General features: G+C 41.9%; 1 protein-coding gene across 4 annotated transcripts in view; it reads left to right on the top strand.

The window, feature by feature from the left end:
- PTPRG (protein tyrosine phosphatase receptor type G) overlaps positions 1 to 14059 on the top strand; it is a 698663-nt gene that overhangs the window by 154698 nt on the left and 529906 nt on the right. For all 4 annotated transcript variants that reach the window (XM_058288185.2, XM_058288182.1, XM_058288184.2 and 1 more), the window contains exon 2: positions 5031 to 5135. In XM_058288185.2, coding sequence (XP_058144168.1) covers positions 5031 to 5135 — 105 coding nt within the window. The remainder of the gene's footprint in view (positions 1 to 5030; positions 5136 to 14059) is intronic.

Genomic DNA, 14059 nt, shown 5'->3' on the forward strand with positions numbered 1-14059 from the left:
AGAGTGTACGTTAATATGGGTATAAACCACTGGGCTTCCCCTATATTTTCTGCAGTTGTTACCTCACAGTGACGATAATTCCTTGGGCATTGTAACAGGACCAGAATCCATCCTGAGCTCTCTGCTGATAAAGGACTTCAGCTCCACAAACGATAGTGGGCTTAGTGCTGGGGTACTTGGTGAAGGTATGTTTGCTAAACACCAACTCCTCCTGCTTGTTATTCTCACGATAACCACAGGCAGATTTACACTTATTGTCTCTTCCAAAGAGTGAAACTACGTATTTTCCTAAGTATGCTTCATTTTTAATTGTGTAATGGAGTTGCTGACATAAGCAAGTATGCAATTTTACATTAAGGTAAGGATCCATAAAGGCATTCATTTGCATAATTTAATTTTCTGCACAGAAGATATTGAAAATCAATAGCATGATTCATAGCCATACCATATCGTTACCGTTGCCATGCCACCAGTGGTTGGCTTTTTGAGCTCAGAAGAGTACAAAGAGTTGTAAAATTGATTGAAATTGGGGGGCTGACTCTCTATCTTTATTTGGGAACCGCAGGTTTCTTTCTATTTGCACATCTCCATTCCTTGCCAAAAAGTATTATTACTCAGGATGCGCTACGTTTTTGACCACTATTCACCTGATCATGTTTAAAGTTAAAAAAAAAACCCAAACTCCTAATATTATTAAAATGCATTTGAGGAGGTTAAAATTATGTCTTGTTTTAAATTATGCAAGTGCCAGTAATACATGATTATGTTCTCATTGGCAGAAATAGAAATCATGCATTACTAACATAGATGGAATATAAAAGCATAAACTAAATATAGTCTCCTTTAATGAATAGTTTATTTGTAAAAAAGAAAAGTCTGGTGCCAGGGCGATAAGGTCGTTTTGCTTGTCTGTTTCTGAGCTGGTGCCTCTAGAGCTGCTGCTTAGGGTGTCAGGATCATTCCCTTCTAGCTGCCAGCTTTAGGTGTTTGCTGTTCTGGGTAGGCAGGGGATTGAATGAGAGTCAGTGGGGGTAGGTGATAATTCTGCCTATAGTGTGTGTAAACACATACATACTCACATGGACACACACAAACACAGATGGATACATACACTTTTTTCCACCTCCATCCCCCAACCTAGACGGCAAACACCTTCAGCCTTGCATTTGTGCATGCTTCATTCATTCATTTACTCACTATTTATCGAAGACACCGGGGGCAGAGCTCCACTGGGGGTGGCGGGTTTACAGTAGTTGAAGTCTATATGTGCTCCTCACCCTGGGCAGGTGTGTACAGTGTGCCCGTCAGAAGCATGTCTTCCTGCCATCCTGACCTTGCTCCAATACTGACCTACCTCTATAAATGGGGAAGTGTGAACGAGACAAGACCAGCCACCTTCCTTGGGTGGCTCTGGGCCCTCTGGTATCTCTGTAGCAACACCACAGCACTTCTTTTTACCCAAGGGTACTTCGTTTCGACAGGCAGTCCTGCTGCTCAGCTCATATCCCTTCCACGAGAACTCTTATACCACAGGATATGTGGAATCAGGGTCTACTGTGAGTACTTTGAAATTTTCTCACTTACCTGATGAAGCTCTGAGCTCCCTCTCAGTTGGGTTTCCTGGCAGGTTGGTAAATTCAGTTGCCAGAACTGCAGCCACTGCAGTAGGAAATGCTACTGGCAGCCGGGTGATCTCAAAGGTGCTGGGAAATTAAAAGCACCTCCTTTTCAGGGCAAAACGGGGGTGGTAGTGGTGAAGGCAATTCTAGAAGTGCCTTTCAAATGAAGTGAAGGCGCTGCATTTTTGGAAAGGTGACAGGATTTAATATCTTTGAAGAAAACTCATTCCTTTCCTTTATACCTAGTGCATTCGTTTGTTTTAGGTTAGAACTCTTTTCTGACTCTATTTAGATTTGTCTGTCTTACTTCTGAAGGTGCAGCCACTCTGGAATTCACTTCATAACTGGCTGGCTCATTATCAATGTTAAGTGTCACAAGATTTGGGAATGCCAGTCAAATGTGACCTTGGGTCTAGCTCTCCCTGTAGGTTTGTGGTTTTTATTTCTGGCTTCAAAAGAGACTCACCCAGGGAGGTTTAAAAATACTGATATCTAGGTACCATCCCAGACCAAATAAATCAGACTCTCTAGGGGTGGGGCTCAGGTGATAGGGTTTTTTCTTTTTTAAATAAAAATTTGAAAGGCCCCCATGAGAATCTGAGCTCTAGTTCAACAATGTCATTTTGTAGATGGGGAAATTGATGACCAGGATTTGAAGTGATTTGTTTAAAGGTCACCCTTGGTGACATTTGGGAATCTTTTGTATGTAAGGGATGCAAAAGTGATCTCAAACTGCCTTAGCAGGTAATTGGTTCGTGCAACTACAAAGCCTCAGACAAGGCTGGCTTCAAATTGGCTTTGTCCAGCTTAAATTTTAGCGACAGAATTGATGACTTAGATTTTGCTTCCTCTGGCTTGGTTCGTTTTTTTCAGCTCTTTCTCTGACCCGGCTACACCATCTGTACCCACCCTCTTGGGACTTCTGGGCTCATGTCAGTCAGTACACCTTCAGGAAGAGAGAAGAATCTCTCTGGTCGATGTCCCCATCCCTGACCGACACATTGTGGAGGCCAAGGGAATGGATGACAGTGATTGACAGGCCCGCACCTGGAGCTGATAGGGATGGGAAGTGGGGAGTGTCCATCAAACATAGCAACAGAGTGGGGTATTATTATGACAAAAAGGGAGACTGTACTATGCAACAAAGTTCTGCTACGTTATCATTGTATAAACAGCCATTTAAAAAATGCTGCATGGCCAGTGGCCAGTTGAGCTTGATGGTTTTTTTTTGTTTGTTTTTGTTTGTTTTTTCCCTCCCCCTTGCCCTGCTGGGGTTTTTTTGCTGTGTCCATTCCCTGTGTGATCTTCTGTATCTTTTTCTCTTTTTGTCTTCTCTTCTTGTTTTTCTCCTGTAGGATTCACCGGGATTCGATATTGGGGACCTCTGATGTGGAGAGAGGTTCCCTGTCACCTACACCACCTCAGTTTCTGGTTTCTGTTGTGCCTTGCCTTCTCTCCCCTTCGTCTCTCTTTTTTTGTGTCATCATCTTGCTGCGTGACTCACTTTTGCAGACACTGGGCTCACTGCATGGGCATGCTTTTTTTTTTTTAACCCGGAGGCCCCAGGGATCGAACCCAGGTCCTCCCATATGGTAGGCGGAAGCCCAATCACTTGAGCCACATCTGCTTCCTGTCCTTGATGTTTTTACCTTCATCTTGCAGACAAGGAAACTGAAGTTCAACCACATACCCCAATAAAAGTCAAGTTTATGACTCCCACCATCAAGGCACAATTTTACTCAATTTCTTGATACAAAGAAGGATTATCTGGGAATAATCATTTAGAGTGGAGTAGCTCCAAGAAGCACAGTAAACAGACATATAAAAAAAATTCCTGTATGCACAGAAAATACACAAGCCTACCAACTATTTACTTCAATGTGTTTCAGTGGGAGAAAAAACAGATAGAAAGGAAATTTTATTTTCGTTCCCTGGTTTAGGCTGGTCATCTGTTCTGGGCCTCTGAATCACTGATTTGCCAAATTGGGATGGATTAGGTGCTGCCTAAACCTTCATCCTACTCTAAAAGTGCTCAGTAACTTAGATTGTGACTTTGTTCCTGAGGGCCATAAATAACACCGGGTTTACTGTTTAGACATGTCTTGAATTTTACAAGATTCACATTTCCCTTCAAAGGGGTTCATCTCTATGGAGCTTCTTTGTTTAAAGCATTACTTTTCTTAAACTCAGTCTTTGCGATTGAAGTGTAAGCATATGGTACGTTACACATAAGTTCCTTGATTTTTCTTCATGATTGGCACATTGTCATCCTGGCTGAGGCCATCATGGTGATATTATTATTTGAGTGACTAATTAGCAATTGAGAATATTAAGTTGGTTTATTGTGTTTCCTTAATGCCATCACAGTCTCAAATTGAATATACAGTTCTCCCAGCATCTTCTTTGCTTTTGAAAACCACACTTGATTTTGTTTGGGTGCATTTACATATTAACATAGTCAGGTGGGGTGTATTGTGTGAAGTGTAATTTCATTTAATTTTGGATTCTGGGCACCTGTGATACTTGTCTTCCTACAAGTTCGTGCATTCAGGTGTGGACTCACAACAAAAGAAATTTACATCCTTGAAGTAAGCTTGGAGGAAAGGGCTTTGAACACTGTAGCAGAGAGATGGGAGCTCTGAATAATGGGGTAGAATATTTTTGCTTTTGCTTCGTTGATTGGATTCATTTTGAATTTTCAAAAATACATCATTAAGTAACATTTCCTTTCTGAGCCTCGGTGGATGCTTTCTTGTTTCATAGCCTGAGGTACAACAGGTGACTCTGTGGCCTGCGGATGTGGGGGACTGGGAGCCCCACAGGGAGTTTCCCAGGATTCTGTGTGTCTAGTGTCTGGGTGGCAGGGGACCTGGCTTTGGTGTAGGGAGGCTCACGTTGTGTTCCCTGATCCTGATCTGCAGCGTGCTTAGCCGTGTGTCTTGGTTTCCTTTGTCTGTAAAGGAGGTGGAATGCCACAAAAAGGCCAGAGGGCCCTTTGCACGTAGGACATACACTGTACTTATAATTGCAACCGAACCTCAGGTTCCAGCTCTGCTAATTGTGTGACCTTGGACCAATTAAAGTTACTTCACCTTCTGAACCTTCATGGACAGAGTGGGCCCTGTATCTACTGCCTGGTGGTGGTTTGCAGATCAAGTAAGATAAACGTATATAAAGTGCTTAGTACACCGAGCTTCTTGGTACAAAGTAAAAGCTCATTCTCAGCTATTATTAATATTAGTAGGAATCCTGATTCTCTCTGAATTCTTTAGAAGTCAGTTTTTTGGTAAAGTAAGGTGGTTGAATTCCATCATGACCAAGACCTGTGCTGGAATGAAGTCCAGCAAAGCACTGGGTCCCCGTGCATTTGACACCCTTCCTGTGTCTCAATGTGCCTCTCCTTCCTTCCAGCGTTGACAGAAGGCTACGTTGGGGCCCTGCATGAGAACAGGCAAGGCAGCTCCGTGCAGATCCGCAGGCGCAAGGCTTCCGGCGACCCGTACTGGGCCTACTCGGGTAAGTTGAACCGTTCCGCTGGCTCAGAATCACGCAGGTCAGTTAACATCCATTAAATTCACTCGAACAGCACACTTTTAATCAGTTTCCTTCCTTAGTTCTGTTTGTTCAAACCTTTTGTAGTTCACTAAAAGTTGGAATATTCAAGTGAGTTTTTCCTCAAGGCTATGAGTACCTTAATTTATCTCTCCCACCTGTTTTCTCAACTTTTTTTTTTCACCTCAATTTGAATTTTATTCCTGAACTTTACTTGTTAATGAGTTATTGTACCAAACTTGTAATTTTCCAAAAGACACAGCTCTTTCTTTTCTTTTTGGTGGCTGATTTGAGAGAGCAAAAAATATGAGCCTAGGCTTCTCACTAAATGCTCTATTGTACTCTAACCAAGAACCGCAACTTGATTTCCAAATCAAATCTTATTGGTTGACTGTATTTCAGCCCTCTCCTCCATGGAATGATGCAGTTCTTTTCATTTTTATTTTTACTCTTAATCTTCTAGCTAGTGAAGTGAGAGAGCATTGAGGCTATTTTGTTAAATATTACATTGACAATATTTTTTTCACATTTTTAAGGGCCACAAAAATGAAGTCCTACAAGAATAAATTGTCATTTCTGGATTATGCTGCCAACAACTACCAAAATATGATAGGTGGATTGGTAATTTTAAAAGAGATTTTGATGCTAAGAAGTATACTGAAAATGCATTATAGCTAATTAAAGAGGAGTACTTGTAGAAGATAGACCACTTTGGGAATTATTTTGACACTGAATAATTCAGATTCTTTTTATGAAATGGCTTGGAAGCATGGAATATTGGTCTTAATAATAAATCTCTAGGTTATGAAATATTGTTGCATATAGAAGTGAAAGGTATCATTTTCATAATGACGGCCTGGTTTTAAATCCTACATTTCCACCTGCAAATCCTGTTAAATTTATGTCAGTGTAAAATTTATAGGCCTGATCTTTAATTATACCTTATCTATTGGCTTTTTGCATCCTTTTGTCTATTGATAAATCTCCTGCCCCTACAGGGAGAATAGCCTATCTGTTTTGTTTTGCAAGGAGCAGATAGTGATTCTGAAGTCTTCCATCACACCCAGTTCCTTCTGATTAGAATTATCTAATTAGAGCCTTTTTGTCACCATTTCTGAGAAATGAAGGAAATTGGGAGGTGAAGGCCAAAATGACATATATATATATAGCTTCTTGCCAAGAAACCCGAAGAAAATTTATCATTTTGTACTCTGAGGCTCTGATATCAGTTAGGAAGAGGCATAAAGTGCCCTGCTATTTACAGTTCATCAATTTAGAATAATAATCCTGTTAGTGGGTAAAATGGAAGTTATATTCCATCAGCTTCTCCAGTTATAAGTGGCAGGAAAGAATGAAAGGCCTAAAACTTTTCCCATTATTCAGTTAAAAATGTGTCTAGGTGGGTTTGGTCTTTGGGGTGGAGTGATTGTCGATGCCGTGAGCCCTGAAGAATTTAAAGTGTTTGCATTTTGCATTTCTTGGGTGCAGAAAGGTCTGTGAAGATACAGATAATGAATTTGTCACACTGGGCAGGACACATGGTCTCTCTCACAAATGGTAAACACTGTCATTGTGGTGCAAAAGCAGTCATAGACAAGAGGGCAGACTGGCTGTGTTCCAGTAAAACTTTATGAACACTGAAATTTGAATTTCATATAATTTTCGTGTGTCATGAAATACTGCTCTTCTTTTGGCTTGTTTCCAACCAGCTAAAAGTGTAAAAACAATTCTTACTTGGCAGGCTGAACAGAAAGAGTTGGCCCATTGGAGAAAATGTATGGTCTATAGTTTCTCGACTCTTGTTCTAGTTGTGTCTTTTCGGGAATCTGAATAGGACAGTCATGTGAGGAATTCCCCAGAAGAATAAGGATTAGTTTAGAAGGACCAGTGGAATCACTTGGTAGACCTAATGGAAAGAATAAGAGTGAAAGAAGAAAAAAAGAATGAGACAGTTGTCAGTTGGTGGTTTGTCCTTATGCTTGAAAGAGTTTTGAAAATTCCACAGTACCACTGGATCCTTCATGCCAAGGCTGTGCACTATTAGTTCTGATGTTAAGAAGAGTTGGAGTCCTTCAGAAATTTCCCTTAGCATTTGGCCAGTGGACTAAGAAAGGGTAGGGAGGAGTGAGAGTTGTTTCCATTACTTTTGGAACTTCAGAACAGTGCATTAAAATGGCAGCATACCAGATGTGGGACTATTAGCTATTGGTATTCACACAGGAGTAAATGTTGCTTGAAGAGAGACCCCTACTATTTGCTTTTGTGAGTTTTTATTGGAGGACAACCACACCCATTCCTTTATTTATAGACTGTGGCTGCTTTTTCCCTATAACTGCAGAGTTGAGCAGTTGTGACAGAATCCATAGGACCAAAAAGCTTAGACTGTTTATCTCCAGCCCCTTTACTGAAAGTTGCTGACCCCTTCTCACATTGCAGTAGCCTGGATGTTGGGCCTGGATGTTGGAGTAGATGTTAGTCTGACTCATGCACAGACCTGCTTTTAGAGATTTGGAGGAGGTCTTTTTTTTTTTTTTTAAAGATTTATTTATTTATTTCTCCCCCCTTCTCCCCCACCCCGATTGTCTGTTCTTTGTGTCTATTTGCTGCATCTTCTTTTTTTTTTTTTTTTTTTTTTTTAAGATTTATTTATTTATTTAATTTCCCCCCTCCCCTGGTTGTCTGTTCTTGGTGTCTATTTGCTGCGTCTTGTTTCTTTGTCCGCTTCTGTTGTCGTCAGCAGCACGGGAAGTGTGGGCGGCGCCATTCCTGGGCAGGCTGCTCTTTCTTTTCACGCTGGGCGGCTCTCCTCACGGGCGCACTCCTTGCGCGTGGGGCTCCCCCACGCGGGGGACACCCTTGCGTGGCACGGCACTCCTTGCGCGCATCAGCACTGCGCATGGCCAGCTCCACACGGGTCAAGGAGGCCCGGGGTTTGAACCGCGGACCTCCCATATGGTAGACGGACGCCCTAACCACTGGGCCAAAGTCCGTTTCCCTGCATCTTCTTTTGTCCGCTTCTGTTGTCAGCGGCACGGGAATCTGTGTCTCTTTTTGTTGCATCATCTTGTGATGTCAGCTCTCCATGTATGCAGCACCATTCCTGGGCAGGCTGCACTTTCTTTCGCACAGGCGGCTCTCCTTACAGGGTACACTCCTTGCGCATGGGGCTCCCCTACACGGGGGACACCCCTGCGTGGCAGGGTACTCCTTGAGTACATCAGCTCTGCGCATGGACCAGCTCCACACGGGTCAAGGAGGCCGGGGTTTGAACCGCGGACCTCCCGCATGGTAGGCATATGCCCTAACCACTGGGCCAAGTCTGCGGCCCCCGATGTCTATTTTTTTACCTTACAGTTCCTTGAGCTGGACTATCCTCAGCAAGTCTTCTAGTTAACATTAATAGTGAATCTGGTGATTCTGATTTTGGAAAGGATTTAGAAGACTGTGTTTAGGAGACTAAGATAGCAGGTAGTACATTAATATCAGTGTCAGATTTCACTTCCCACCTCACACTTTTCAGTTTTGGACTAGCCAGGTTATCTCAGTTTTATTATGTTTGTTTTTTTCTATATTTTATTATTTATTCAGTTTTACTACATTTAAATACAGTTTGCTCGTCACATTGGATAGTACAGACACCCTATTTGTATCTGAAATACTGAAAAACTTTAGTAGGTTTATCAAAGAATGCATTGTGAACAGCTACAACTTTAGCATAGATGAGTATTTATTGAAGAACCTGGAGGTAAGTGTTTTAGTTCCTTGATGGCCACCTGAAGGTTTGTTGTCTCCCTGTCTTAATTTTGGCCACTTTAAAAAGGGGGTCATAATATCTTAGACACATGTGGAAACATCATCCATGAAAGATATCAAATGGAACATGGACTTGAGTTGTTGTTAACTGTTAATAATAACAATAGTCCTAATGCAAATATTGCTTTACTATCATGGGACTTATTTTTCCTTTTACCAAAATAGTGCAGGAAAAAAGGAGAGACCTCTTAATGTATTTCATGGAGGATTATATTGGAACGGAATGTGTTAAAGAGTATGTTATTTGAAGGATTGAAACAACCTTCTTTTCTATTAGTCTACCTAGACTAAGATATAGATATTTTTCTGTGGTACTTGAGGTATGATGACAGCTTACAAATTTTGGAGTTTTCCCAGAACTACTCTAATTATTACATGAAAGTAAACATATGGTAGGTAGGTCATCATCGCTGGAAGGGAGCATGAGAAACAAATCTGTAGCAAGTTCATCAGGAAATTTGAAGCATTTCTATATAACTATGGATTTCTCCCCTCTTCCCTAAAGACTCTGGACAAACAGTTTGTGGTTCTGCCCCCTCCTCTTTTACTTATCCTGTTTGATTTTCTGCATTTTAAATAATCTCTACCCATTTTCCTTTTGTGACTCAATAGGAGGGGAAGGTTCTTGTTGTTAGAAGAGTCCAAAACTGAAACATTAAATGACCAAAATTCTCTGCAAGAAGTGTCTGGCATTGGGCAGAGTGAAGGGCAAGCAGGATTATTCTAAGGGACATTCCTGCTTTGGCCAGGAGATAGTAAGAGGGGATATCCAAGGGCCTTTCTAACTGTTCTAGGGTTTTATGACTTGCTCTACTGTGCCATGGGAGATAAGCGCACATACCTTGTAGGGTGGCTTTGAGGATTTGTAAGTATTGTGTGTGAACCCTTGGTATAATTCTTGGCCTCTACCCTGGAGTGGGGTACATATTACCCATTTTTCTACCCCACTACACTATTAATATAAACATCTTGGTTTATAGCCTACATGTGTGTAGGTGTATGTCTTATCTCTCTAGCTAAATGTAGACTCCTTGAGGACAAGGATTATAGTTTATATAATTCCATGTTTCTCCTGCAGTGTGCCCAGGTATCTCATTTTATAGATATTCAGAGCATGTTTTCCAAGTGGGCAAAGGAATGGATGGATAAATGAATTCATGCCAGAGTCTGTGCTTGGAAACTCACTGAGGAAGTTCTGCTATGAAATTGAGGTAAATTAGTGGGTGATTTACAAAAGGTTTCACCATTGGATCCCTTTAAATGACGAACTCTCCTGGTGATCTTAAGGTATAATTAAGTTCCAAAAATTACATTTCCATGCCTATTTTTAAGAATGTCAGCACAGGGTAAAACAAGTGTACATACCTGCAGAAGTCAGATTCATTCTCTCAGGTCCCAGCCTAAAGGCCACCTCTACTTTGGATCTTAGCCTCATCCCTCTTGCCCCTAACTCTTTAGTTTCCCCTTTGTTTTTGTAGAGTAGAGTGAATTTCTGTCCTCTGTACATTTCTCTTTTAATTCATGTGCAGTTTTTAAGTAGAATTCAATTATTCAATCCTTCAGCTCAGTTTTTAAGTGCTTACTGTGTGATAGGTGGTGTGCTGTATGGGGAGGGGCTCGAGAAGCTCCTCATAGAGTTGCTCTTGCCAGAGCTGAGTCCTTCAAGATGAGCAGGTGTTTGCCAGGATGTGCAAAGGCCTTGAGGCATGAAATGATCTGGCAGTAACTGTGGAACTGGAAGCAGCTCATTCAGACTAGAGCATAAGGTAGGGTAGAAAAAGGTAAGGGAATAATCCATTGGAGTCGGACTTTGAAGGACATTATCGTACTCTACTAATGACCTAGAGCTTCTTTCCTGGGATGATGGGGAGTCATTAAAGGGTTTCAGGCTGGAAATGGACTACAGCTTTATGTGTGTTAAGATTTCTGGCTATGGGATTATGAGTTGGTTGGTTGAGGGAAGAGGGCAGGATGGAAAATGACAAGGCTGTCTGTGTCATCGGGAATTTGATAGATGCAAAGAATGAGCCCATGGGAATTTATTACCATTCGTACATGGAAGAGAAAGGAAAATGAATTGACCAGGCTGATCCCCAGGATGATTGAAGATGGCATTGCATTGAATTTTAAATGACTAAATGAGCCTAGAGGAATGGTAGGCTTGTTGTAAAGGTAAAGATTTGGACTTGAACCTGTTTATATGTGAAGCCGTGTTTGGGCCATATTTCTTATACACTTTAGACTTTATACTCTATTTGTCTCTAATTAATCTTTGTAGTTCCCTGTTCCTACCTACAGGTTTTGGGATAGGAGGGCCTTATGGTAGGGAACAAATTGTAGAACAAACAGTTCTTATATAGATTTTCTTTTACACTTAATTTGTGATTACAAGGATAGATAGGGTGAGAAAAACACACATATGGCCGCACACTAATCAAGGCTTTGTATAAAAGAGAAAAATGTGTTGCCACATGCTTAAGGTACCTTGAGCATTTTTCAGTACTTGGCTAAGTTTGCCCCTCCCCTCCATTTGAAAGAACCTGTTCTCTCCACTCAGAGCTGTTCTCATATGTATGCATTTCCTACATTAATTCTAATCCTTGCCACCAGAGTTCTAAAGTGTGGTGACATCTGCTTGCTTGGGATGGTTTCACAAGTATTTGTAATGTTAATGACGCGGATATACAGTACAAGCAGAGAGGTTCCTCATGACCCTTTTTTTTTTTTTAAAGATTTATTTTTATTTATTTAATTCCCCTCCCCTCTCCCGTTTGTCTGTTTTCTGTGTCTTTTTGCTGCGTCTTGTTTCTTTGTCCGCTTCTGTTGTCGTCAGCGGCACGGGAAGTGTGGGCAGCGCCATTCCTTGGCAGGCTGCACTTTCCTTCGCGCTGGGCGGCTCTCCTTATGGGGTGCACTCCTTGTGCGTGGGGCTCCCCTACGCGGGGGACACCCTTGCGTGGCACGGTACTCCTTGCGCGCATCAGCACTGCGCATGGCCAGCTCCACACGGGTCGAGGAGGCCCGGGGTTTGAACCGCGGACCTCCCATGTGGTAGACGGACGCCCCAACCACTGGGCCAAAGTCCGTTTCCCCCTCATGACCCTTGAAAAAGCCTGTTATGAACATGAAATGCTGTTCAGTCTTATCACTTGGTTTCAAGTGATATATATAAGTGATAACTTTAGCTTTACTATGATAGGTTTTCAAAACATGGGTAAATGGAATGCTGAGAGAGTGTGGGTTTTACATGGATTCTAAAGGCAGCAGGTTGATGGAACCTTTTTAGAGTGCTCTTTGGCAATGTGTAAAAAAATTTTTTTTAATCCCCCCCGTTGTGGCCTTTTCTTTTCATGTTGTCTGCTCTCTGTGTCCATTCACTGTACGTTCTTCTGTGTCTGTATTTATTTATTTTATTTCCCCTCCCGCCCTGTGGCTTGCTTGCTGTCTGCTCTCTGTGTCCTTTCGCTGTGGACTCTCTGTGTTCTCGCTTGTCTCCCTTCTTTTTGTTGCGTCACCTTGCTGAGTCGGTGCTCTGCGGTGTCTGTGGGTAAGCCTGCCTTCACAAGGAGGTCCCAGGATGTGAACCAAGGGCCTCCCATATGGTAGATGGGAGCTTATCTGCTTGAGCCACAGCTGCTTCCCAATGTCTATAAAATTTTTATTATTTTATTTTATTTTTTAAATTAATTTCTTTCTCCTTCCCTGCCCCCCCCCCCCAGTTGTCTGCTCTTTGTGTCCATTTTCTGTGTGTTCTTCTGTGTCCGCTTGTTTTCTTGTCAGTGGCACCAGGAATCTGTGTCTCTTTTTGTTGCGTCATCTTGCCGCGTCAGCTCTCTGTGTGTGCGGTGCCATTCCTGAGCAGGCTGTGCTTTTTTTTACACAGGGCGGCTCTCCTTACGGGACGCACTCCTTGTGCATGGTGCTCCCCTGCACCCCTGTGTGCCACGGCACTCCTTGTGCACATCAGCACTGCACATGGGTCAGCTCACCACACGGGTCAGGAGGACCCGGAGTTTGAACCCTGGACCTCCCATATAGTAAGCGGACTCTTTATCAGTTGAGCCAAATCTGCTTCCCTATAAAATTTTAAAATATTGATTGTTTTTGATCCAGCACTCCTACTTCTAGGAATTGTTCTTTCAGAAGCAAGTAAGTCCCTAAAGTGGCACAGCGTTTAACAGCCTAAATGGTAATGATAGGGATTTGGGTAATAATGGTACATCCTCACAATGAAATGCTTATTAAACAGTCACCAAAATGAGGTAGGTTGAAAATAAGTAAACTGGGGGATGTTTGCAGAGTCATGTGGGTAATATGGTCCTATTAATGTGTGGACATGAGAACTTTGGAGAATATCCACAAAAGTCGATTGTGGCTATCACTGAGAAATGAGGGCTCTTGCACTTTTACATGTCTACTTCAATGATATAATAATCTTATTGGAGTATGTAGAAAATATTTCTTATACCAATATAGCTATAGTATAATAAATAACTTTAATTTTAGGATAGTTTTAGATATACAGAAAAGTTGCAAAGATAGTACAGAGAGTTCCCTTTTACTCACACCTGGTTTCCCCTGTTACTCACATCATTCACATCTTATATGGGTAAGGTACATTTGCCAAAATTAAGGAACTGTTATTGGTAAATGATTATTAAATAAATTCCTCACCTGTTCACTTTTGCTTAGGTTTTTCCTAATGTTCTTTTTCTGTTCCATAATCCCATCCAGGATATGACATTGCATTTATTTGCCATTTTGCATTAGAATCCTCTAGACTGTGCTGGTTTCTCAGACTTTCCCTGTTTTTGATGCCCTTGACAGTTTTGGGGAGTACTGGTCAGGCATCTTATAGAATGTCCTTCAGTTTGGGTTTGCTGATGTTTTTCTAGTGGTTACACAGGGATAATGGGGATTATGGGTTTTGGGAAGGGAGGCCAAAGAGATAATGTGCCATTTCCATCCCATTATTGCTATCGACACGATGGAAGTGTTAACCTTGCCCACGTGGCCAGGGTATTGCTGATCATACTTCTCCACTGTACTCTTTCTCCCTACTGTACACTTGGAAG

This window comes from Dasypus novemcinctus, chromosome 26 (genome assembly GCF_030445035.2).
Source record: "Dasypus novemcinctus isolate mDasNov1 chromosome 26, mDasNov1.1.hap2, whole genome shotgun sequence".
In the NCBI taxonomy this organism is placed as follows: domain Eukaryota; kingdom Metazoa; phylum Chordata; class Mammalia; order Cingulata; family Dasypodidae; genus Dasypus; species Dasypus novemcinctus.